The following is a 26985-nucleotide window of genomic DNA, read 5'->3' on the forward strand; positions in this document are numbered from 1 at the left end:
TTTGAATATATATGAACACAGTAGAAACAGGAGAATAATAAGAACAGAATATCCCACGGGCTGAAGAGTTTCATTTAAAACATATACTGAAGCAATCAGCTTGTCTTAAGTGGAATTATATTCAGATTTCATGCAACTTCCACTTTTTCAGACATTTGCTGCCTGAGAATAAAGAAGAATAGTTAATCATAAAACTACAATAGGATTTAAAATCACTTTGTGTATATCTTTTGCTATATTTATACCACGTGGTCATAAAAACCAGCACAAACTGCTATTTACCAACCGTAGTATAAACTGCAAACCATTATAAAAAGTCACTTGTGGGTGTCAATAAGCTCCTCCCATACCAAAGACATCAGTTACCTTCACACCAATGTACTTCAAACAGGAAAAAAAATAATCTTTATACATCAACATTCACATACACTAAGACAAAATATGAAATGGAATTGAAAGGTATACAATTTTTATTGGAGAAGACTAATACATACTTGTTCTGCACTCATCCCAAACTCATGGCAGTATATATAGGCACATAGAAATCGTTGTACTGGATCAGATGTTGTATTTGTAGAGTGTTTTTATACTATGTATAATAACTTCCAGCCTGTGAAATATTCATAAGTCATTGAAGAATTTTGACCCCTGATGTTGTTATATTTCTAATATTTCTTACCTTTTGGATTTCTTCTGGTAACGGATGCACAGGAACATGTCGATCCATGGCCTTCCAAAATTCAGGCACACTTATGAATCAGGGCCACACAAAACCCCTGGAGATTAAATGGTCAGACTTTGTTTTAACAAGAGGGGGGGAAAACTTTAAATATCTTGGGCAGCATTTTCAGAGGAGTTGCATGTGTGCTTTTTTCTATTTTATTTCAATCCTGCTCAAGGCTTCATCATTTTGTACAAGGTGACAAGACAGAACTACACGCACCATATATAGCCCCATTCTCTCTTGTCCTCCTACAGCTTAAAGGATCTGGGCGTGTCTACACTACTGCTTAAGTCAATGTAATTTACGTCACTCGGGGGTGAAAAAGCCACCTCCTTGAGCGACGCAAGTTACATCCATCTAAGCACTGTCCACACCAGTGCTTATGTTTGTGGGAGCCGCTCTCTCCCTGACACAGCTTCCACCTCTCGCCTAGGTGGAGTAATTATGCTGATGGGAGAGCAGCTGCACCGATGTAGCGCTTCTAGTGTAGACTAGTCCACAAATGAGAATTATTCCACTGGTACTCTGTTCTGTTTTCACCTAAGAATTTAAGAATGAAAGTTTCTAATGAAATTGGAAGCAGTCCATCTATAGAAACATTAACATTATTTAGTCATATCAGGTCCAATTCCACCTTCATTTCCACCAACACAATTCCGCTCGCCCCTTTGCTGTTACACAATCTCAACTGAGAGAAGAATTTGGTTCCTTGACTTCAGTGCGGTCGTGTTGGGCATAAGCAAGATTTGGCCCAGGGATGCCAGTAGGGTGACACTAGGCATGAGGGTGAGCACAATCTAGCCCAGTGACTTCAGTGGTGCCCTGCGGAAGTCTGAGCCAGAGCCCAGTCTTGTCCCACTTGTCTTGATAGAGCTGGTGCATGCAGGTGAGCGCTCAGTGGGGCAGGGTGGGGGAGAACAAGTGCAGAATTTGGCCACTGCCTGCAGTGGGAGTGGAAAGAAGCCAGACTCTAGCCCAGTGGGGCAGTGCTGTTGACAGCTCTCCTGGTTCATGATGCCTACAAAAAAGCTTGGCAGCATAAGGCCCCCCTGGTGAGCTGAGAGGGCTGCCTCGGGTGCCTGTGTGCTGCTTCCTCCGACCGCCCCACGGCCTTGTCTCGGGCTGCAAGCGCCGCGGGGCGGGGGCCGGCTTCCCGGGCCGGTCTGTACAGCGGGGCCCTGGCCCACAGGGGGGGGCGGCGTGGGCCGGGGAAGGCGCGCTGAGCCTCGCCGGCCGGGTCCGATCCCGAGCGCAGCGGATGGCAGGGCGCTGCCCCTGACCCAGACCGGGGCCCGCGGGGGGGTGGGTGCCCCCGTGGGGAAAAGGAGCGGCCGCGGGGGGAGGGGGACATGCAGGGTGTTGGGGGGCGGGGATCGGGCATTTTCTTACCGCGGCGTCCCTCGCGCTGCCGGGGGCTCCAACGGCTTCTCTGGTAACCGCGGCAACCGCGCAACATTGAGGGGCGTAACGACGCGTGAGCTGACGTAAGAGAAGCGGAAGAGAGTCACGTGCCCGGCGACAGAGGCGCCTGATGCTGCGGCGGGCGTGGGCCGCCGGAGAGGCAGAAGCGCCGTGTGGAGTAGGTAGGGGAAGCGGTGGCGGCGGGGGCAATAGGGAGCGGGTGTTTTCACCGGACCTAGCTGCTCAAACGTAGGCTCGCTCAGGCTGTAACTCCTGCTTGTGTGGAAATCATAAACCTCCGTCTCTTCGCTAGGAGTTTCACTCGTTTGCTGACGCACGTTACGAACACATTCCCCCCCCCACCCCACATACACACACACACACACACACACACAGCCAAGACAATGCCGATGAATGAGGACAACAAGGAAAAGAGGGGCAAGAGGCGATGCAACTGTGTACAAACCGATGGTGGCTGTGTTTGCAGAGGCAAATTATATACTCCTTTTAAGTTATGAAATAATATCCAGTGAGACTGCCCGGTCTGCAGACTGGTTGGGGTGTAGTCCAGAGACAGCACATACTTCCATCAAAACACATGTGCAGCAGTTAATACATTTGAATGTGTGCTTTATATATTGGGAAAACAAAAAGCCAATGAGATAATAGCAATGTTTATGTGTAGCTATTGTATCTGATCACTGGAGTCATGGCTGATGGAAAGGTATGATTTATCAACTGGTTACTGTATTTTACTGAGTGAGAAAATGTTAACGAGCACTCCAGAACTAACCCTTGCTAGTCCAAAAGTACTATCTTTAACTTCCACCTGGACAGGCACAAACAAGGGCAGGCGAGACTTTCTTTATCACCTCTTCTAATAAGCCCATGTAATAATCGAGTACAACTACCACCACCCCTATTGTTCTACAGAGATTTGCAGAGAGCCTCAGGTACAGAATCTTAACTGAATCTAAAACAGTATTTTGCTGTTGCTCCTATGTGTGTAGGGCAGGGCCCACCTGTGTCATCTCAAGCATCTGCTACTTTTGAATTTGCCATACTGCTGCATGATGGATTGTGGTGACCTACACTCCACTCCTTAATCATATTTAACATTAGTTAAATTAGGAGAAGCAGTATATTCAGGCTCATCACATGGTGTGGACAGGGAGAGGATAATCGGCTGACTACCTACCCAGTTTTATTGAAAACAGAAAATCCTGATTTCACTTGAGCTGTCTGTGACCCTAGAATTGACTCTAAAGCCTGGGTCAATCCCTGTAAACTAGGACATCTGTTCACCCTCTGTATGAACTGTCTGCTTTGCCAGCCCTGAATGAAATCTATCTGAGTTTACTGTAAAGCAACAAAAAGTAAATAAATTAATGAAAGATGTGAGAATCAAAGTAGGAGTTCTTATTATGACTCTTTGTATTGAATTAATTTCATATCTTATACTAGCTTCTTTTCATTTGTGTTATTTTATGTGAAGCCTTCCACATGTACACCAAGGCCAGGAATCTGGGGCTTTTTATTTTATTGTGTCTTGTAAGCCTTGCCACAACAAACCATGGGTTTAGTTCACACACTGGTGAAGTCATTGTTCTGGGTTTTTTTTAAACAGTTGTGGTCAATCAGACCTTTTGTCTAGTTCCTGCATTCATGTGAACCCATATAACTCTCCGGTACTGCAGATGAGGTTTTGACTACAGAATGTCCTCCTGGCTTCATGACTGCATCTTTAAAAGTTGTTCATTTCCTAAGCAATATACACTTACAATACTGTCCTTTCATTTTTAAACTATGATATTAAATTAGACAAATTGTCTTAGCAGAGGGTCTGATTATTTAGCAAAGACATATGTGATGAAACATCTGCTAGAATTCTGAACTGGAAAAAGGTTAGCAGTAAGTCTCCTGTAATGAAAAATAAGACAATCCTTGCACAATGTTGTTGATCTAACTGATTTCATTTGTGTGTGGCCCATGCATTATTTGTTAATCTATTTATTTCTCTTTGAAAGAGAGATGTTATGTCTAGCACAAAACTATATGCATAAAACTGCACTAAGGTAACATTAAGATTTAAACTGACTGAAGATGGACCCTAACCTATGTAGTGCTGACCATGCACATCAGTCAGTGACTTCAGTTCCTAACAAGGTCAGAACCATAAGGAAAGAACTTGTTGTGCAAACTTCAGCATGCAGCATTGCCAATACACTACAGCTGAGCACTGCAATGTGTGAGCATGTATTCAGGGATCCCACAAAAGAGTTTTGATGCATTTCTTTTACAAATTTGAACAAAGTACCCTTGTTTGTTTGGTAAAATTCTTAAAATTTCAAAATACATTAAAGAGCATGAATTAAAATAAGCAAGGAAATATAGAGTTACGAGTTTCTGCCTGCTTTTAGTTCACTGCTGAACACGGTGTAGCTAGCCAAATAGAGAGATGCAACACCCATGGAAGTCTATTGACCTGATCCTGCATTCATTGAAGTCAATAGCAATTTCAGCTATCAACTTGAATTGGGGCAGGAGCCACCCTAGTAGTTCTAGGTGTGCTTGACCCCTCTCAGGATCCAGCCAGTGTGAAGTTTATTCAGAGCCCAGCTTGTTATATATACATGCCAGCATTGACAAGAATATTTAGGGAGAAATACAGACACAGTTTCCTGCCCCCTTTTAAACAGATTGCATTACCAGAGAGTGGAGAATGGTAATTGTTTTGCTGAAAACTAGGGACTGTCCCTCCTAAAATGGGGATATTTTGCAGTGTATGCACTGTGTACTTAGGCACAGTTTGTTAGGATCAGAGTGAAGGCAGCTGTTATTGAATTTTCTTCCTTTTATTGTTAGAGATCTGATTTGAACTCTTAACAAAACTCCCCTCTTAAGATATGCAGTGGAAGGGAGGCATATTTACACGAGGTTAGGTCGAAGCAGGGTGGTCAAACAGGAACAGTTTGAATGAGGGAGGATTGTTTTTTTTATTGTTAAATGATAGAATAAGATTTACAATCCCTCAGTACAACGAACACACGTACACCCTGAGCAAAATCCTCTTTCACCAGCTGCAGAGACTTGAAAAGCCTAATCCCTAAATGAGAAAGGCTCCCTCCCCCGGAGCAGGTCTGGGGGACGTTTCATTGAGAAGTTTATGAGTTATGGGGAGATGGAGAGCAGGCTGCAGAGCTCCCACTAGGATTGCTGTAAGCGAGTTTCTCTCCCAGCTGTTACACTCCCCTGATAACGAGGAGACTGCGTGTTCCTCCTCCCTAGTGAACTCACTGCCTGTCCCAGCAATAGCGTGACTCTCTTGGCTGGGCTTGGAAAGCAGAAGCTAAGCGTTTAGAGATTAACTGCTCCTCCCGCCCCAGAGCACCTGCACGCCAGCCCGGAAGCAGGGAGAGGTCTCCGGGGTCACTGGGGCAGGAGCATGAATTGCGTGTGCCTCAGCAGCTCGCTGATCCCTGCACATCACGCAATATCCCGGAGCCCAGCTGGCAGCCCCGGCGTGCCAGGCGCGCATACGTGTCACGGCACAGGGCGGCCGCACGGAAAGCGCAGCTCCTCCTGCAGGGCATAACCCCGCTGCCAGGGCAGGGCAGTATGGTTCAGCTGCCAGGGCATCTACCTCCCGGGACACTGCCCAGCTCCCGGGGCAGTGCCTACCTCTGGGTACTAGGGCAGTGCTCAGCTCCCAGGCACGGAGTTCGACGGTTCAGCTCCGTGGGTACCACAGGCACCCAGCTCCATGGGCAGCGCAGGACAATGCCCAGATCCTGGGCACCAGCTGCCCGGCTCCCCGTCAGGGCAGGCCATCATCGCCCAGGCCGGCTCCGATCTCCAGAACATGGCCGGTGCCTCCCCACCCTGGGGGAATCCGGTTTCTCGGCTGCACTTCGCGTGTACCCAGGGGTGACTAACTCCTCAGAGGCTGAGGTGCTGCTGGGAGCTTTGCGTGCACACCTTACAGCTGGGCTAACTCGCGAAGCCTGAGCGTGGCACAAGCAAAGCAGCCGGGGCCCTTTCATCTCTAGGAGCGCTTCTTATTTTCGCGATCAAGCCGGGCATGCAATCGAGGCAGCTCCTAAATAGAATTTTCGACACCAGGACCCGAAAGAAGCGTCCACCCTCTTATTAACCTATTTACAGGGGAGGGTGGAAACGTTACTCAATCACTTTATCTCAAAGCATCAGAGCTAGAAATTAGGCAATTGCGACGGAGCTGGCTGTCGCTAGCTGCAGACGAGACAGCCAAATCTAGATGTCCGCACGCACGCCGGCTTCATGGTGTCTCTCTCTCTATGTGTATATCCACACGCACTGATTTCCATTAGGGTTTTTAAAAATCCCTACAGGGATTAGGCACCCATTACAAGGGCGTGTGGGCTCTCCGCGTGTGTTTCTAACAACGTGAGGAACCCGATCTAGTAGCCCCTCTCTCCACAGCGCCCCCCCCCCCCGCAGACCCATTTAATAGTTCAGCACCGTGTAATGCTTTGTAGCGCCCTAAACGTTCAAAGCGCTTTACAAACATTAACTAACTAATCCTGCAGTCTCACGCAGGGGGAACATATGTTTAAAGGCCAGACTCGAGGGCTGACGAGTTCTTTTAACCGTGGCCGAAAGCCCCGGGTTTCTCAGTCCTTTCTACACGCTATATGTGAACAGCTCCGGTTCGCCCCTCCCCTCCCCCCGGTGGTGCAATCCGACTACCCCTACGCAGCCCATTCTGGGGGGAAGCGGGGTGGGAGGCAGCTTAGTGTCGAGTCAGTTCCATCGCTCTGCGATACCGCCTGCATCACCCCAAAGCACCCGACTCAGTGGGTTTACCTTGAATGATGGGGGGGGGGGGTTGCGCTGCGTGTGAAGCAGCACAGAGCGATTTGAACCACATTTTTAGGCAGCTGGGGGTATTTCATTGCGCGCCGTATTAAAGGGAGAGCCCGGCCGCCCGGTCCTTTGATTAGTGTAAAAAACAAAAAAGCTCCAGCATTTGATTTGCCTTCTGAACATATGTTCCGCCTGCGTGATTTGTATGGAGGGGACCCTGAAGGCGCTGAGGAGGTGGAGAGCCGGGGACCGTTCTCAGCTCCTGTCACGCTATTGCTGTGTAAATTTCAGGGTAAGAGCGTCGTGCAGATCGGCGCTGAGATCCGTTTAAATAACCACAGTGTTATGATTGTGAAAGAGAGTAGTCACGCAGCAGCCCGGAGCTGTAGGGAAAGGGCAGGGCAGGGCTCTTCATCCCCCCACGCTGAGTCGACTCTGCGGTTGTGTGAGAGGAGATCCTGTCACTTATACCACACACACACACACCGCTGTTACACAGCGGGAGGTGATTGAGCCTGCAGTGAAGCAGTCACACCTCGGGAAATGGAGCGATCGGTATTGAACACACACAACCACAACGTGAGAGGTAGAAAAGCGGGGGTGGGGTGGGAGTAGGGGGAACAGGCACATACATGCAGCATGATTAACTGCTACTGCCATCGCTTTTTGCTCTGAAATGACCCGGGGTGTTTTCTAAATTGTAGCATCAAATTATCCTAAAGCAGAAATCAGCACAGAAACAGCTGACACCTCACCCACCATCTTTACAGGCTGCATATTCCTGGAAACGATCATATAGAACTGACAAGAATAAACCTACCTCAGCCTCCTGCTTTCACTTCCCACTAGACACATGATCCTGCAGTTAAGTGGGGGTACGGGGGGACCGCAGCATGAATGTAGACATATACCGACCCTGTTAATATTAGCATAACTTTTAAGGGGAGAGTTTTGTGCGGTCTGTGAGGCCGAAACACCATTTACGGCACAAAATCAAGTTGCAGGTGGCACGAGTGGCTTCAAGGCCAAACGGACAGGCAAGAAAATGAGTGCAAGGTACTCAGCCACAGCCAGAGCCTGCCCCTTCCCTCGTCTCCCGGGAGGCGGCAGCTCAAACATAGGACAGGGGGGAAACTTCGCACAGTACTTCGACATCACCAGGCAGGGGCATTGACAGCGTGCGTCTAGGAATCACTCACAGCGCCCCAAGCAGATCACAGGAGCAGGAAAGGATCCTGACCCTGGCTGGGTGTGCGGTGGTGGTACTTTTTCTCAGTATAAGTGACTAGGTCTGCTTGCCTGATAGGCCAGTTGTAATAATCTAACAGGTGCTTTATCTTTTCTGGTAAAAAGCCTGTTATTTGATAGGTGGAAGGCGTTGTGCTTTGAGGGCTGTTCTGTTTGGTGTTGGTTTTTCAACCAATAAACAGTATTAATACAAAAAGAAAAGGAGTACTTGCGGCACCTTAGAGACTAACAAATTTATTTGAGCATAAGCTTTTGTGAGCTACAGCTCACTTCATTGGTACAGCTCACTTCATTGGATGCACCTCCAATGGAGTGAGCTGTAGCTCATGAAAGCTTATGTTCAAATAAATTTGTTAGTCTCTAAGGTGACACAAGTACTCCTTTTCTTTTTGCAGATACAGACTAACATGGTTGTTATTCTGAAACCAGTATTAATACAGTTTACAGAAGCAACCTTGCCTTGTTACCCTAAACCAACTCTGCTGTGACATTCCTTATCATTCCTAATGCTCAGTGAGGGGAATGGAGAGATAAAGCTACTGTTTAGTTTGACCATCCCATAGGTATGCATAGCGCTCTGCTGAGAATTAAAAACCAAGAGCCTGTGTTGGCCTTGCAGGCTAGGCCTCCAAAACAAATGGAGAGTGAGGTAAGACAAAGTAGGAGGGGTCAAAGGAAGGAGAACGTTTTCGGCACTGTGGAAGGTCATGACATGAGGTTATTTCTGGTGCTGTAGCTACACAGCTGGTTAGTTCCTGTTTTTAAATTGTATTGGCTGTTTGATTTGATTCTTTTGCATCAGTAGCATAGCTAGGAGTGGAAATTTGGGTGGGCCCCAACTTTCAGGTGAATGGGCAATAACAGACTTTGCTAGCTCAGCTTCTCCCCTGACTCCATGCCCTCTTCCTAGCCCTGGTGCTCCAGACACAGGGCTTCACCTGCCAAGCTGGACATGCCCATGGGGCGGCTCAGAAAATGGCAAGGCAGAGCTGCCGGAGCATAGCTTTCTGAAGGGTGGGTGCATAGTTCCATCCTGGATTTCACGTGCCTGAGTGACGCTCTGGGGCCGCTGTGGCAGCACGATACCCCTGCTCAGATTTGGGTGGGCCTGGATGCTAAGTGAATGGGCCGCAGCCCACTCAGGCCCACCCATGGCTATGCCCCATTTTATATTTTTGCAACAACGATGGGTTCAGAAGTGGGAAGGAGGGAACTGAAAGTGCGGCTGGATGGGGACCAGCGCCAGCAAGGTAATTCCAGACAAAGGGACAATGTTGGCAAAAGTGCAGAAATGCTTGTGGGAGAGGGACTCACAGCGGCTATGAAAGCTAGTGGAGCTGCTAGAGCATAAAGGAGTCAGGGAGTACAACGGTGGGAGAGGAAAGAGAGTTGTGGGCAGGGGCAGAACTGTGCACACAGCACTGAAGGCAAAGACAGGGAGTTTTCATTTGATGCAGAGGGCAAATATGATGCCAGTGAAGAATGGAAATATGGCAATACTGAAGGGAAGGAGGTTGCCATACTCTAGGTGGGACATTACCAAATCAAAGACAAGAAATAGGCATGCAGATGTTATAGAAAAGGAATCAGCAGGATTAGACAATGACTTGATGTTAGGAGAGGAGAGATGTCAAGCATGATATCAAGGGTGTCTGCTTGGGAGATAGGCAGCAGAGCAGATTTCATGATCATGATGGAAAAAGAAGGGAGGATATGAAGGCAAATGAGTTCATATTGCATTTGAGTTGGGAGCAGGACATCTAGAGACAGATGTCAGAAAGAGATTCATAGATGTAAGATTGAAGTGAGGGACAGGTCAGGAGCACAGAGACAGGTGTAGCGGTCATCAGCACAGAAGTGGGAGTTAAAGCCATAAGAGCTCAAATAGTCTCTCATCCATTTTAGTGTAAAGAGAGAGGAGGATGGGGCCACAGACCAAGCCCCAGGGACACCAGTGGAAGAGAGTTCAAAGTCTTGGTCCTTTTCTTCAAGGTGCTCAGTGGCCTAGGCCCAGCAAAGCTGGAACACCCAAAATTTCAGGATGAGGACTGTGGTCAACAACATTCCTCCTCAAGCAAAATGGAACTTTCTACCATAAGGATAAAGTTCCTCTATAAAGGGAGGGAGCTTTCTTAGGGGCCAGGACAAGATTCCCACAGGAACTAAGGACCAACACAAATCTCACTTCCTTCTCTCCAAGTGCAAGGTGACCTGCCTTGTCTAAGTTATACACACTGCTGTGTGGTTATTAAAAACTTAACAAAACCCCCTCTACAACAAAATGCTCCACTGCACACACAGTTCTCCCTCTTAGGAGAGGATGGAGAGTATGAAGGAATGCATACCAGATGGTCATCCTGATGCTTAATGCACTACTGGAAGGTACTCAGATCCTATAATAATCAAGATGGTATAAGAACCTGTATAGAACTGGTTAGATAGGAAAAGGAACCACCAACAAGAAAGACATTGAAAAGTCAGGAAGGAGAGAGTACAAAAGAGAATGGAGTCACTGACCGTATGAATCCAGCAGACAGATTGGAAGGTAAGAGGAAAGAAGCCCTTGGATTTGGCCAGGAAGTCATCACTACGGGTATGACTAACAGCAGCTTCAGTGAAGTGTACTCCCTTGTAATTGTTTCCATAAAGCATTCTGAGATTCAGTTTTCATGAAAGATTATATATCAAAATAAGGTCCCAACCTATATCAGTAATCAGTTGGGATTAGTCACATGAGTCAAGGCTTGCAGGCCCTCCTAAAATTGTATTATGATGAATACTATTCTGGACTTCCACTCACCTTCTGTTGCTCTGGATGGACCCAATCAACCACTTCTAATAATGGTGGTATTAATTACTTTGTTCTAGGTTGTCTTAACCTTTCCTCCTCCTCCTGGTGATGTTACCTCATGACTCATCAATACAATGTGATGCATCAACACATCATGATACGAAAATGTAAATGTTGCATTGTTGTGACAAGTGACCTGATGTGTCCCATAGGACAACTGTAAATAGGTGACAACCCTACAGTAGGATAGCACAGGGTATACTTTAATTATGTGTACATTTGGATGGTTAACAAAACTTAATTATGATCTTATGCTTTGCAGTGAAGCTAGATTGACAGTACTGTACAATAAGAACTGTAACTCAGAATCTGATCTGTCTCCCAAACTCATTGGTAAAACTCTCATTGTCTTCAAATGGAAGCAGGATTAGGGTCTACTGTGCCATTTATGCACATATTAATATGATTAGAATGATATTCACAACAAAAAGATTAATAACTTGCATGTAGTTTATTAAAAGGCAAACAATTACATCTTTAGAACATAACAGATGCATGTAATAGAAATAGATATATGGCATGACAGCCAATTTAAGTATATTGAACACCATATGAAAAAAGAAAACTGTTGGCCTGAGCCTATCCATGCTTATACCAGTGTAAACTAGGGTTAACTCCACTGAAAGTTAATGAAGTTACAACAGAATAAAATCAGTGTGAGATCAGAATCAGGATCTGTGACTGTATAATGTAACGAACCTTAAATGCATTTCCATTCAGATATTGATTAGTCTGGCAACAAAAGGGAGAAGCAGACAGTTAAATGATGCATGTGAGAGAGAATCGGGCAGGTTGATTCTATGATGTGCTTGGAGTGGAAACCCAAGGTAAAAGAAAAACATGCACCTTGAAGAGTTTGTCACTTCGAATCTCTGAAAGCACAAAAGTAGAGCCGGGTGATCTATGCACTGTGAACAATTTATTTAATTAATTTAGCTGTCATTACTGTTTGTGAATCATCTGTGATCAGGTCATGATTTCTGCACATTTATTATTTGTAATTGTCCTAATGATTTGTAAAAGCAAATTTTCACCTATAAATTGCTTGCATAATAGTCATTAGAAGTATTTGCTATTCATCTAAAAAAACTACCAAACAAACAATTTGGCACAATTGGCAGTGAGAGGTCAAGAAGAGTAGGGTGTTCAGGTGCACTAGCTGAGGCTGAAGTGCATTGGCAGAGCTATGTGTCAAGAAGCACTTACGGTACCTGCCTACACTATGCATAGCTCTAGCCCATACTTTGTGTCCTTCATTTTCACAAGCAGTGAATTCCCCCACCATTGTTTTTAAACTCTAAGATACATACGGCATTGACAGTGGCTTCATTATTTCTGATGCCTGACTTCTACACCACTTCATTTGTGAATAAGGACTGTGATATATTACTTTCCAGGTGTATTAGCTGCCTAGCAACTGGTTTCCAGGGAAAAAAATCAGGAGGTCAGAATAGATGTTTCAGTTTCTTTGATCCTTTAGGATCAAACCTTTAATAAGGCAGCATGGTCTAGTAGAGGGAACATGCAATGCTTGTGCAGAACTTTGCAAATGTAAACCCTACTTGCCCTACTCATGTGAATAAAACTTTTCCTATAAGAGCAAAACATTTTGAAATTAAAATTAAAACAACATTAGTCTGTCAATATGAAGTGATAAAGGGAACTCATCTTCCTCTCGGTTACACAGTGCTTCTCCAGTGACTTCAGGCACCATCAACGGTACCTTGCAGCCCCATTTTTCCAACTCCATTGACAGAGGGGCTGCAAAACAACAATAAAGTATTCTCTTGCAGAACACCCCTAATGCAAGCACAGAGCTGGCTAGCCTGACTCTGTCCCCCCTGCAGGATCCCTCAGTGCAGGAGAAGTTCAAGGCTGTGTCAGGATGGGCTGGGAGGAGGCATGACCTTACACCCCATCTTTTCCCTGTCTTCTTTAAGGCCCACAGAGACCATGGTGACTGAAGTACAAGTTAGGACAGTCCTGAGGGTTGCCCTAAGATGAGCTGGGGCCCCCTACCAGCCCTAGGATAAGGGAGGTATAAGCCACTTCCCACTGAAGTGGTGGGCTCTGAACCAAGATAGGGATTAATTAAGGCCTTAAATGGGGTTCCATCAGTGTATATAAGAAGAAGATGGTGCACAAAGTGTCTAGTTTTAAGTCAATGTCTCTGGTTTTAAAAACAAGATAATATTCTCAACTCTGATGCTGCATGCACCCAAGATTATATAAACAAGTAAATACCTGATAGAAAACAATCACTTTATTCACAGTAATTTTAGGAGGTGCTTTAGCCTTCTCCTGTTCTGATTCCATTAGCATTTTTTAAAGAAATTACCTCACTTTATGGTGGTAAAAACTATGGAGTCCCCAGCTGTATCAGTACAAGCTGCAGGCCCCAAGCACAGTGCTGTCACTGTGGATTAGTCATGTCCATTACCACAAGAAAATTGGGAGCTAAGTCTCACATTTTATAGTTTATAGGATCTTTTTTACAGTCAATGATTTTCCCCCCTACATAATACAAAATTATATAAAAAAATAAGCATCTTGACCTTTTGCTGCTTGCCATTTACTACTGAATGTGAGTGAAAGATGGCCATAGTGTTACACAAGCTGTGCAGAAAGCCAGACAAATACAACAGTACAATGGGTGAATGCCTCTTCCCATTTCCCTCAGTGGGGTTGTAACAGTCTAGAGTCTAGCAAGCTGGGAGCTGACTCCCACAGTACACATCATGTAGGTCTAAAGGGTGGAGAGACAAAATCGGTTTAGTGACTTAAGGTGCAGGTATCCAGCAGGACAGAATTTGTCTTGCTGTCTTTATGCTCCCCACTCCTCAGCTTTTCCATTGTGGGTCCTTCCTTTATCCCGTTACTCAAGCATGACTTGCCTGTCTCATGGATTAGAGGTTTTAAATAGCAGAAACCTAGTTCCTGGGATGCAGCTATGACTCAAGACCCTAAATTTTAATAAGCTGTTCAGAGGGTTTTTTTGTGGTTAGTTGGAATTAGTGCCCGCAGAGCAATGATGCTATCATGCTACTGTCTGCTCTCTTTAGTATGCACCTTTCATTATAGTATCTAGGCACAGTCACAAATTTAAAAGACCAACATTTCCGGTTTGGAAACAAACTACATTCTCCACCCTACAATTAAAAGGCATTTTATTATTGCTAAATATTTATATTGCAGTGATGCTCTGAGGCCCCAACCAGGATTATGGACCACTGTGTTTGGTGCACTGCAAAGCACAAAGTAAAAGACAGTCCCTGCCCCAAGGAGTTTACAGCTGACCTATATCCACAAATTAAATTTAGGTGGTTACTTGCCAAAGAACTATTGCCATAGTAATTTTGCAACCCTTTTGTTTGTTAGAAGGCAAGTCAAAGGAGAATAATCTTGCATCAGGCGCTGCAGGACTCCATCAGCCTGACTTCTGGTGGCAGCAAGTTTTACAGCTGAGGGGCCTCTGTTGAGAATGCCTGGCACCTGAGATACCAGACTTACCATCTGTGGTTAACTGGATGGACAGCGTTAAAAATGGAAACAAACCAAAAAGTAGTGGTACTCTTCCAAGCTCCTCCCATAAAACAAACTCCATCCACTTACACTACTCACAGCAGAAAAAGGATGATCCAGTTGTTGGAGCACTAATTGAGACCATAGGAGATCCAGGTTCAACTTTTGCTCCACCACAAACATCCTGTGTGACCCGGGACAAGTTACTCTGTGCCTCAATTCCTCATCTGTAAAATGAGGGTAATAGTTCTGCCCTACCTCACAGGGATGTTGTGAGGGTAAATACATTAAAGGTTGTGGAATGTATTTACAACAGACAGGCACCACACACAATACTGTAATGATCCTGCTGGCTCATAACATGGCACTGCATTAACTCCCAGTTTAACACTCAACCAGCAGAGCACAGGAATGGAAAATAAATCCAGGCTCAGGAGAGAGGGCTGGATTAGAGCAGAAGCACTGGCCAGAGACAGTAGCCTGACAGCTGGTTGTGGAGAGGAGGCTGGAGAGCAACCTTGAAGGTAGGACTGGAGGGTCTGACAGCTGGACAGACCAGAGCTGGACCTGCTGCTGGCAGGGGAAAGACGTAGCCTTAGCAGGAAGACACATGGGTGAAGCTAGACAGTGTGGAGGGGTTACAATGGGACTTCTTTGTTACTTTCATATGCCTGGCCTGGACTGCCTTTAGGGGCTGGGTTGGGAACTTTGGGGTTCCTTTTCGGTAGCTGTTAAAGCAAGCGAGCTGGGATGTTCACATCTCTTATTTCTGGCAGCCCTAGTAAAGGAATCTGCACATACACAAAGTGAGAGTGCCCTGAGTGGATTCTCAAGGGCTAGAGGCTGGAGAGCCCAGTGCTTGGAGCACCTACCGCACTTGTCCCTGAGCATGTGGTGCACTCACCCCACTACCAGACCCCTAGGGACTGGTGTAGCACAGCACTCACTGTAACACCTGCAGTGGGGTTGGGTACAACAGATTGTGCAGATATTTGAAGTATGATCACATGTCTTGGGTTCCTCAGACTCTGTTCTTTCTCTTAGGCTGGTAAATGATTCCCAGTACTCACTCCAGGCAAGTATACAGCATACCCCTAAATCGCATCAGTAGCCACATCTGAGAGATCACTGAATGTTTTGTTCTAGCTACTCACGGCATTTGCTTCCTACAATACCTTTTGTAATTGAATTGTAACAGGGCCAATGGGAGGGCCTGACTTGGGTTGTGGAATGATGAGGCAATTCCGGTGGAGCTCCCCTCTAGTACTGACTTACTGGTTAGTGACCCATAATGTATTAGGGAAGTTCACCAGATTGGGTACTGAGCACAGTCTAAAGGAACAAGATCAAAAATAGAAAATCTGGTACCATACATCTGGGGCTTCCCAAATCATCTCCACATCTATAAGGTGTTACCTGTCAGCTCTGTGTTCTTGGGGAACCCGGGCGCAGTATCCGCCTGTCTGACTCACAAAAGACCTTCCCCCCGCCCCAGCCTCTGCTTGAACCAAAGCCAATCAGAAGAAAGACTTATGAAAAGACAGGGAGAGACACACCTAACCCCCTCCGGACAAGGGTGACAGGATTAAGGCAACTCCCCTAGCCACATTTGCATGGAAGATGGGACAGGGAGGCATCTCCATTAGCATACAGAATGAAGAACAGAGATTCCAAGGCAAGAACCACACTTAATTCTGGGACCAGAAAAGCAGGAAAGTACTGCACGATGGAGGATCTCTGCTCCAGCTGTTAATGAACTCATGCCTGCACACACCCAGCTCAGTAGTTATCAGACCAATTCTAGTAATAAATCCTTTATTGGTATCCAAAATACTGAAGCTGCCTAATTGCATTGTGAGCTCCCTCGAAGGAACATCACCCATAGCCAGGAATGATCAGTTCCTATTGTCTAGCCTGAACAAAACAACTTTGGTATACTCCCTTGAGCCATCAGTTTACCCATAAACAAATCTAGTGTTCTCCCTTGAACCATTGTTGTTTCCCTATAAAAACCCCTACCCACGCTTAAGTAAATGTTCTGATGTCTGGATCCAAAATCTGCAACAGTTGCATTGGGACTTCATCTTCTCCTGACTGATCATGCTGGGGGCTCTGCCTGTCTCCAGCACTCCGGACCCTAAGCTACCACTACCACCACCACCTGGAAACCCCAACCAGTTCAAGCTTCACAGAGTGGAGAGAAATTCAGCTCTCTCTCTGTTTTTTTCCTTTCTACTCTAAATATAGCTCTCTAACACTGACTTGTGTGATCAGGTATAATTTTCTAAACCTGACTTTTGTAATCAAATTTTAGATAGATTTAATATTGTAACTGTTTTGTATGCTTGTTTGGCTCTCCTTGTATGGTTATTACCTGGCAATAATTAACTTTTATGGTTAAGCTGGTTGCTTCCGCCTCCCTCCCCCCGCTCTCTTTTTTGTTTTTGGCTTCCCCATTTGCTCTGCAGCAATGCTCCTTTTACCTAAGCTAAAGATCCCTGCAGCACCCAAAAATCCTGTGGCATTTGCTTATCAAGTGAGTTGCTACCAGAACAATTTTAATGTGAAAGTAGGGATAGGGATGTGCTGAACTTGTGGCATAGGTGGTCAGCAGCTTGGAAGTGCTGTTCGACCCAGCCTGCTCAGGAGCACTCTATTCCGGTGCGGTGCCTGTGGCATATGAGGGTGGTAGCTTGGAAGTGCTGCTCAACCCAGCCTACTGAGTCCAAGGGCATATAAGGGGTCAGCTTGAGAGTGCTGATTGACCCTGTCCACTCAGACGCGCTCTGTTAATGTGTGTACATGTGTTCATCTGATTCTTGGGCTGGAGGAACCTAGCCCTGGGGAACCTAGGTCCTGCAGGATAGCTCCATTGGGCGGGAACTTGCTGCAGGGAGAAGCAGAGCTCCGTATGAGAACATAAATGACACAAGCAGTACATGGATAGAATTACAGAACCCCCCCACCCCGAAAAGTAATCCTAATAAATGAGTGTACCCCAAAGTAATGGGCAAATCTGATAACAAAGGAACTTGACTCCTCTGGCCAATAGGGTTGTCAACTTTGGTAGGATGAATTCCTGGAGATTTCATCACATGAGATAATCTTTAATTCCTGGAGATTCCATGATAATTTTGGAGGGTTGGCAACCCTGCTGGCGAACAAGCCCAGCAAGCCTGCCTGCATGAACAACAGCATGGGGAGGTTGAAGACTCTGAGCACACCATGCTGGAGCAGGAGAGAATGACCTGAAGCCTGAGGACCAATAAGCAGAAGAGGCAGACAGAAGCCCAGATGTGCAAGTCATGCATGCTGATTGCAGCTCTAAAGTACACAGCTCAGAGCATCCCCATTGCTGGCAATGGAGAGTTAGTGAGTTTCGCTGCAGGCCAGACCTCTCGGATAGAGCTGAATAGAGTACAGTACATACTGCTGCTGGTGTGATTGCAGTTCAGTACATTTTTTTTTGTTGCTTGCCCTGTGACCTGCTTTTTTTCATGCTGCAAAATAACAGAATGCTTAGGCATTGGTGCCAGCATACTCATTGTGACTTCATTAGCTTCTAGGGATCCACTGGTGAGGGGAGAATTTAGATCTCTAATAATCTATTCACTGGCTGCTGTCTGAGCTCTGCACATACATGTTCAGAGGAATAGGAGAAGCATGTGATTTGCACCCATGATGTTTGAACTGCTTACCTGAGAGGGTCATAATGTATGGTGTATCTTGGTGATTTGTAAGCAATGTTGCCCTGAGCATCCCTTGTGTCAACACTTAAAGCAGTGTGAGGGCTGCGCTAAATTACACTCTTCAGACCCCTCTGCTTTGTCCATAGGATAGCAAAGGGGATCAGAGCAATTGGAGACAAAGCCCATCACACCCACTTTAGCCACTACTCCAAGAAAGGATCATCCAGAGCGTACTGGAATTTACAGCAGCTCAGGACCTCTTCTACAACAGCCATGTCCTTACCAAGATATTTCGTAAGTCAGTGGCCAAGTTGTGAATAGAATCCAGATCTCCTGACTTCCAGCCAATAGCAGAGCACCAGACTAGCAATAGCTGCCCCTGATGTGTAATAAATGAATGATCAATAAAAGTTAACTCCACTGTACTTGCTAAGGCATATTAGTCACAAGGATATCTTCATCTATATTTAAAACATTAAAAATATCCCTACAGAATTACTGCTTTTACCAGCTCTTGTTTAAATCAGCTCTTTTTCCTGACTTTTCTCAGACCAATGCATCCCAGCTGTGAGTTGATATATTGGGCCATCCTCATGCCTGCTATAATTCTTTTGTCTTCAAAGCAGCACACACAAGGGATGAGTTGAGCCCATCATTTCCAGTTAAGCCTATCGGGTTATATTACATTACATGATGTGTGAAAATACCAGTGCAGCTGGTCTGGCGTGTCATGGCTACACAAGGAAATTAAAGTATATAAGACAAAACACAAGGATCTAATTTTTGGCACTAAGGATGAATTTCTGACAGGCTCTCTGCACTGTGGCATTAACAGTCAATTCACTGTCGGTAATGGGTAATCCCAACTATTTGGGCCCCAGTGTTAAAATGTAGATTTCTAAAAATAGAAAAGAAAAACTGGATAAAAAATAAACAAACATCTTATATTTGTTGTAAGAGAACATTGTTAAATTCCACACATAGGGCTGAGTAAGTTATGTAAAGAAGCCAATGGGGTTGACATGCTCTGCGTGAACGTAATTTGGGCTGAGTTATAGCAGCAAAGCAACTGGTTGGAAGGTGTAAGATGTACATGCAGGAAGCCTGCTTTTATATACATTTCCCCATCAGCAGCTTTTCCTTCTGCTGTTCATCTATTCGGTGACAAATGGTGTTGTAAATTATACCATCTTACACTGACTTAGTAAGTGGGTGTAATTTATATGGTGAGGGAATAGACAGACAGGGCTGTAACAGGAAAAGCACCCAACAAAATAAAACCTTCACTTCCCTTCTTTGTGCCACTTGATCTTACATTTTATATCCTCTTGTTGGCAGTATCCCTGTTACAACCTTGCCTTCATCCTTCCCCTTAGCACCTAAATTATACCCACTTGCACCAATTTATACTGAGTTAGCAACACGTCACGGCAACTTTGTTACCTCTGACCTTTATATTTTGTCTATACAAAAAAATTGTAGCAATTTAACTAAATTCCTTACTGCCATTAGTTAATTCAGTAGAAGGCACCCAAATCAAAATAAGTGTATCTCCATACACGGATTGCACCCATTTAACTAAACTGGTTTCTAAATCAAGCTAGTTAAATTAGTACAATTCTCATGTAGAGAAAGTTTTGAGTGTATGCTCCATGGAACAGGGACTGGGATATCCTTTATGTGTTACATAAAGGAAGCAAATAATGAAAGTTTCATTTCACTCAATTATAATTGTATAATCCAGCATATAATTTTTTTAAAATTTCTAGTTGAAGGGTGTTACCCCAAAAGGATGAGGACAATTTATCAGAAGGGGCAAATGATAAATTTAAGAACGAAAAATACTTCATAAAGGAAGAGAAAAGAGCAAGGACACCTTGTACAATGACCCCAAGGAAGGAAATAGAGCTGCTTAATAAAGCAGAAGATTTTGAATTAGATAATCTATTTCTTCCAGTCTCTTGATAATACAGCACTAAAGTAGCTTTCTTCCATTTTAAAGGAAGATTGAGCTGAATTTATAAGGGTCAGATACTGCCTTAATTTTACACAGGTTGTTCTCCATGTCATGGGCATTTCATGAGGAGATTGAGGTCAGGCGCACATTACCTGTGTGACTGACAATATGAGCTGGAATGCATCATTAGTACTGACAGACATTTTTCGTGTTGAGTTACAAACTTATTTGACATAATGAAATCTTGTCTCTTTAAAAATGTGAATGGCTTCCCCAACACAGCTGCTGCATGCATTGGGATGACTTTGTCATTCTTATTCAAGAGTGCCAGCACCACTTCCTGCCCCCAAGTGGGTAGTTCTCATGTAGGGGAGGGCCTAGTTTGTGGTTTGGTCAAGGGCAGCTCAGTAAAGCCAAACTCAAAACATGTTAAATTAATTTGCATGGAGATGGAAACAATGAAGCCTTGTCTCTGTTGACTGAAGCCTGAGGATAAGGAGGCAGAAATAGGCTCCGGGGAACATCTGGGGAAAGCTGGTGGAAGGGGGCTCTCGCACTAGTATAGAGGTTTCCAAGAAGACCTACCCCAGCCCTGTTCCTAGACTACAGGAAGCACAAAAGTGGTTTAAAGCCACCCTTCCCCTTTCTGTTCTTACGCTCAACACGGGAATGGACGAGTAGAGAATTGGGGCTAATAAGCATATCACATTTGCCTGGGCTCCGTGCACATTCACTAAGACCTTGCTCCTGCTCTCATGGACTTCAACAGCGCAGGAACAGGCCTTGAAGAGCTGCTGGTAGGCTTCCATAATTCTCCTCTTTCCACATTTGGCCACAGGTTTTTGAGGAGGTCCATTTTACATGAACACACCAATTCACTCTTACAGGCGCCTTGTCACAATAAATTAACAAAGCAGATTATGTGTGGCAGTATCCAGGGTTGTTTATTCCTTGTGTTTATGTGCTTATACCCAAAATTTGATTACCTAGAATTGGTCTAGCAGCCTGAGAGAGTTCACAAGGTTCTGCAGTGTATTCTCTACCGGGTGTGTGTATGCAATTCCCATTAACGCTAATTGGACTCATCCAGGTGTGTCAAAAGGAGGATATACCTCAGAAGATGGAAAACCCACTTATTTGTCCAAACTGGTAATGATCACATGCTCAGCAGCTGGGACTTACTGAGATCCTTATTTAGAGAAATAGCTGAAACTACCTTTACTGTATCCCTGAAAAAAACACAAGATATTTGGCAGAGAGGAGTGCCAGATCAACTCAGTCCCATATTCATGTCATAACAGTGCATGGATTTTTAAAAATAAAGTAAAAGGAAAGCTAAGGAAAGGACATAAGAATGGCCATACCAGGTCAGACCAAGAGTCCATCTTGAGCAATAGCCTTTCTTCCGACAATGACAATTGCCAGATGTTTCAGAGGGAGTGAACAGAATTGGGCGAATTTATTGAGTGATCCATCTCCTTTGCTCCTTTCTCAGCTTCTAGCAGTCAGCGCTTTAGGGACACCCAGAGCATGGGGTTGTATCCCTGACCATCTTGGCCTATAGCCATTTATGGACCTATCCCCCATGAAATTATCTAATTCTTTTTTTGAACCCAGGAATACTTAAGCATCCAACGAAGTGGGTATTCACCCATGAAAGCTTATGCTCCAATATATCTGTTAGTCTATAAGGTGCCACAGGACTCTTTGCCAGTAATACTTATGGCCTTCATAACATCTCTGGCAAAGAGTTCCATAGGTCAACTGTACATTGTGTGAAGAATAATTTCCTTAGGTTTCTTTTAAACCTGCTGCCTATTAATTTCATTGGGTGACCCTGGGTTCATGTGTTATTGGAATCATCCTGAAACTGAAAGGTGGGATGTCTGGGATATTTGTAAGAGACTTACAGTACTAGTGTCTTATCTGAGAAAAGCATTTAAGCACATGCTTAATTTTAACTTCCTGTGGAAGCCAATGGGACTTAAATACTCTAATTAATCATGCCACCTTTGCACCTCTGAAATTTTGGGCCGATCCAAGGACAGACAAGGCCCTGAGCATAAATTAAATTAGAGCAACCCCAGGGAAACACAGGAGGGACAGACATGCAGAGGACAGGAGAATGACCTCTTTGACACCACAGACTGACCCTGGTGGTGAGCTGGATTTCTTGGCAAGGGATGCTGTTTCTCCTCATTGGCAGTGAGCACAGAACCTTGATTCCTTCTTCCATACTGCCCTTTCAGCAAGGAACACCTGCCCCAAATAAATTTGCAAAGCCACTGCTACTACCCTGTCCTTCCAATCCCATCTCAAGTCCTACCTCTAACACGATGGCCAATGATAATGGCTAGGCACATGGCCTCTTAGAGATTCTCTCTCGCTCACGAACTTAAACCTACAAATTATGCATATAGTTGATGTAAGTGGCTTTGTGTTTCTATCGCTGTTAGCCTTGTCTTCATCCCTCATCAGTTCCATTGGATGTTCCCCATTTGTCATGGGTGGTCTTCAATTTGATTGTGAATTTCTTAGGGCAGTGGTTGTCTCACTTTTTATTTTTTTACAGTGCCTACTACCATGGGGCCCTGATCTTTTTGAGGCTCCAGATACTACCATAATGCAACGAATGCATCATAACCATGGTTCTTCTCTGCGCAGTCCTTATGTTCTTCCTTCTCTTTGGCACCATGCGAATATCATGACCTTCACATCCACAAACGAGTACTCCCCTCTAGATACGCTGAGCATCTTCCTGTAACTGAAGAGTAGGCTAGGCCTCACTCTCTGTACTTACAAGGAGCCTTCACAGTCCCTTCCAGACTGCTTTCCGCAGCAGTTAGAGGGCCAAGTTTTGGCATGTAATAGCTACACTTTTGCACTCCCCTGATATTGGAGAAGCTCTGTACAGTACCTGTCCCCTGCACTGGGCTAAAGCAGCCTGAAGACTCAGACAGTGAAGCAAAGCAATTCATAGTTTGAAATTCATAGTGTTCACATGAAGCATTCAAACAAAGAATTTCAAACAACCATCAGATTCACAAAATCAACGTCTGCAAACAATTTGTGAACAGTAAAAGGCACAGGGTTTGTTGACTAAGTTTCCTGTAACTAGCAGCTCTAGTAAAAACAGATTGGGAAAATTTGTTTCCATTTAGGTTAGGAAATGCACCTTCTCCAGTTGGCACGTGCCTCGCATGGAATGACATACTTCATGTGTGCACAAGGGAGAGGGGAGCTTTTGTACAAAGTGAAAGAGGCTATAATAGGAGAGCTTCCTGTTTGTGTCCCCATGAAAAGAACATGAGAAATGTTTGGGCAGGAGCCAAATACTACTTTGATCTAGAGGGGCCTAGCCAGTACTTCATTAGAAATCCAATTTATGAGCCGTTTCATACTAACAAAATAGAATTCAAAAGCTACCTATTCAAATATTATAACCAATAGATTGAATCTAACACACAATCAGGAATGAAGAGTCAGCACTTGCTTTGATCTTATTGAATGTAAAAGGACACCCAGCTTTTGAGGTTGTGCAAGCACACTTCTGAAGGCAGTGCCTCTGCGCTTGGCACCAGCAGGGCCATACAACCCAGCAGTTATTTGTTAAATCCCAGTTCTTACTCAGGCAAGACTCCCACAGAAGCCATTTGTGCCTAACCTAAGACAAAATTTGGTTCCTAGATAAGTCAGTCTTTAAGTAGGTTAATTTTTGTTGGCACAGGACAGGAGTGGGACTCAATTCACTTAGGCTAATGGGATAAATTCTTCTCTGGAGTAACTCCATTGACTTCTGTGGAAATACACCAAAGGTGAATTTGACCCAATGTAGCTTGCATTAGCATGCTGCAAGAAATTCAGACTCTCACATGAAAGAAGTTAAAATCCACTACAGTTAACAAAAAGGTCAAGGAGTCTAAGGTGACCTGACAAAGTTCACAAGGTTTGCCAGCATCTTCAGAGGTGCCATTTATTATGTACCTTCTCTGGAAACTCCATTAAAGGCTATCTAGGCTCCCTCTCAGCTACTATGTGCTGCAAAAACTGGGGGGCGGTGATTCCCAACTTGAGTAGACATACACATGCTAGCTTTTGTTGTACTCATGAGGAGTGGGCAGGTTTGTATTAGGGGCAGCTAGTCAGTGCTGCAGTTTGTTACTGCCCATGCTAGTTCAATGAGAGCCAGCAAAAGTAGGTGTACTCAAGCTGGGACTCACACCTCTAGCTCCAACTGTAGATGTAGCCTCACACATGCTGCTGGCCCACCTCATTGCTATTACTGTTCTTCTGATTCAGAATCCAGGTTTCGCCACTTGGGCTCATTTCGTGCATAAAATTCAGCAGTTACATTTGAATCTGTCTAGAGATTGGGCAATCCATAGCAAGAGAATTCAGGTAATTCTCCATTGTTTCAAGGATAGGGAGGAGAAGAAGGTAAATCAGGCCCCTTACAAATGGGAAGAAAGCCCACAGACTTTCCTTTCCACCCCAGGAAGCAAGATGCCTATGCTATGTACGTACATCTGTATTCTTGGGCATCTTCCAGCTGCCTTTTGGAGAACATTAGACAGGAAATGGATGCCACAGGGCAATATTCATTCTTCCCATCTTCCACTCACAAAACAAGTACATATTTGCTGTGGCTAGACTCACTTCCTGTTGCTTACCCCTGTTTCATTCAGGGAAAGATGTTCTCTGTTTCAGTTTAGAGCATGGTAGAATGACTAAAATGCAAAGGAAGGGGGGGAACCCCCCCCAAATTTACCATACGTTGAAATAGCATCAAAATTTGCAACACAAACTTAAATGATATGTAATACACAATGATGGGTGATACTTGTTTTCATCTTTCAGGCCAGTTCAAACAAGCTGCCAAACTTGCAGCTGCAGAGGTCCCCTGTGTTGTGAGGGCCCCACCCTACCAGGGTCAGGTTGGAATGCTGGCATGTTTACTATGTTCATGTGCTAGAGCAGTGCAGTGCAGGGTGTGAACTGCTTGATGCTGACTGTGATAAGAATTTGAACCCCATGGGGAAATCAAGGCGTCTTCCTCCTTATCATCACTGGTTCCACCTCCTCCTGTTCAACAGGAATTTTCCATCCCCGCTCTGTTCCCCTAACACTCTGGCAATGCCCCCCGCCTAGTTCTGGACATGTTCTCGAAGTTCTTGCCCCTCAGTAGAGCTGAATTCCCCCCATATGGCCTGGCAGGGCAGATTCACAGAAGTTTCACACTCAATCTTGCGTCCTGTAGATAGGATTCTTATCAAATTGGTTTGCAGAAGGCTTCAGCTTTGCTTGCCCTAGCCCTAACTTATATCCTAATCACAACACTATCAGAGGGCTTATATTTAGAGTCAGGACTAGAAACCACAGGGTCTGGCTTCCAGTGCCTGCTCTAACCACCAAACAACACTGCCTACCAAATAGGCATAACAAAGCAGTTAAAACAATCCATGTTTTTTGTGAGTTCAGTTTTGCCTGTCTAACCTATTCGCATTCTTGTGAAGAGAGAATATAAAGTCTATCCAGTGATTGAAACATATTATCTGTTGGGTGAGAAAAAAAATCTGGTCACAGATTAAATACTGATTAAGAGACAGGAAGCAAAATGAGGATAAATAGCCCATTCTCCTTCTGGAAAGAGCAATCCATGTTAAGAACAGTGTTTCCAATATATATTTATTAATGATTTGGATGATGAAATGAGCAGCAGGGTGGCACAATTTGTTAAAGAGAGAAGAAATCTGGGAGGAGTTCAAGAAGAGTCTAACAAAGCTAGGTACTTGAGCAATATAATGGCATATGAAATGCAATAGGGACATGGGCAAGAGAATGTGTGTTGCAAGAACAAGCTGCACAGCTCACACACTGAGTTCTAATTGTTGTAACATAGAATCATAGAATATCAGGGTTGGAAGGGACCCCAGAAGGTCATCTAGTCCAACCCCCTGCTCAAAGCAGGAATTATTGAGGAGGAAATATAAGCACCTGGGAAGGGGTGGATGAACTCTACATGGTGCCTAGTAGGCCTGAGGTAAGGACCTTGGCTCAGACAGACAGAGATCCCCCAGTGGCTGCCAGCAATATGGCTTGTCAGCATTCTGTCCCCATCACTAAGAAGATTCCTCGGGCCAAATTAATTGCTGATGTCAGTACACGGACTTCAGGCATGAGTTTGCCCAGTGGCTTACGACCAATTGCCAGCAGCTACCCGATGATACAGCTGCTCTAGCAGAACGCAGACTGCTTGCACTCAGCATTGGAAGTTAAGTGATGGGTGGGAGCGGCTCAGTAGGGCATGAGCCTCCTCAATCCTTTGTGGTGCCAAGAAGTTTGGAGTTGGCTGGACAAAGTAGGGCCTCCTGAGAAGCCCCCACCTTTCGGGCTTCTGTGGATCCACAGCTAGAGTTTAAAGCTACCCTTCCCTGGCTCATCTCCCAGGGGATGAGAACAATGCTTTCGTTTTCTGCCTTCGTCAGGGTCAGTCTTCTCTCTGGCGTAACATGCTGCATTCATTCCACACTCCCAGGGTGAATCAAGCCTAGCAGCTGTACTGGGAGCATGAAGAAGTCCAAAGGCATATTCCTGGTCTCTTCCCTTTCCTCCTCCATTGCTGTGAGCTGAAAGAGTTTGGACCTGTGCTTTATTTTGAATATTAGCTGATCCAACCCTTCTATGGCGGTTTGAACTCGGCCTGACGGAAGCGGTCATTTGTGCTTGAATTAAATCTAGTACTGCAGCC

At 45.0% G+C, this 26985-nt stretch overlaps 1 protein-coding gene across 1 annotated transcript in view; it reads right to left on the bottom strand.

Moving 5' to 3' along the window:
* Positions 1 to 2230, bottom strand: part of LEKR1 (leucine, glutamate and lysine rich 1) — a 145386-nt gene extending 143156 nt beyond the window's left edge. The window contains exons 1-2 of the mRNA XM_038415169.2: positions 2114 to 2230; positions 680 to 776 (exon numbers count right to left, since the gene is read on the bottom strand). Of these exons, the coding sequence (XP_038271097.1) occupies positions 680 to 727 (48 nt within the window). The 5' untranslated portion in view covers positions 728 to 776; positions 2114 to 2230. The remainder of the gene's footprint in view (positions 1 to 679; positions 777 to 2113) is intronic.
* Positions 2231 to 26985: the final 24755 nt, after the last annotated feature.

This window comes from Dermochelys coriacea, chromosome 9 (genome assembly GCF_009764565.3).
Source record: "Dermochelys coriacea isolate rDerCor1 chromosome 9, rDerCor1.pri.v4, whole genome shotgun sequence".
NCBI lineage: Eukaryota > Metazoa > Chordata > Testudines > Dermochelyidae > Dermochelys > Dermochelys coriacea.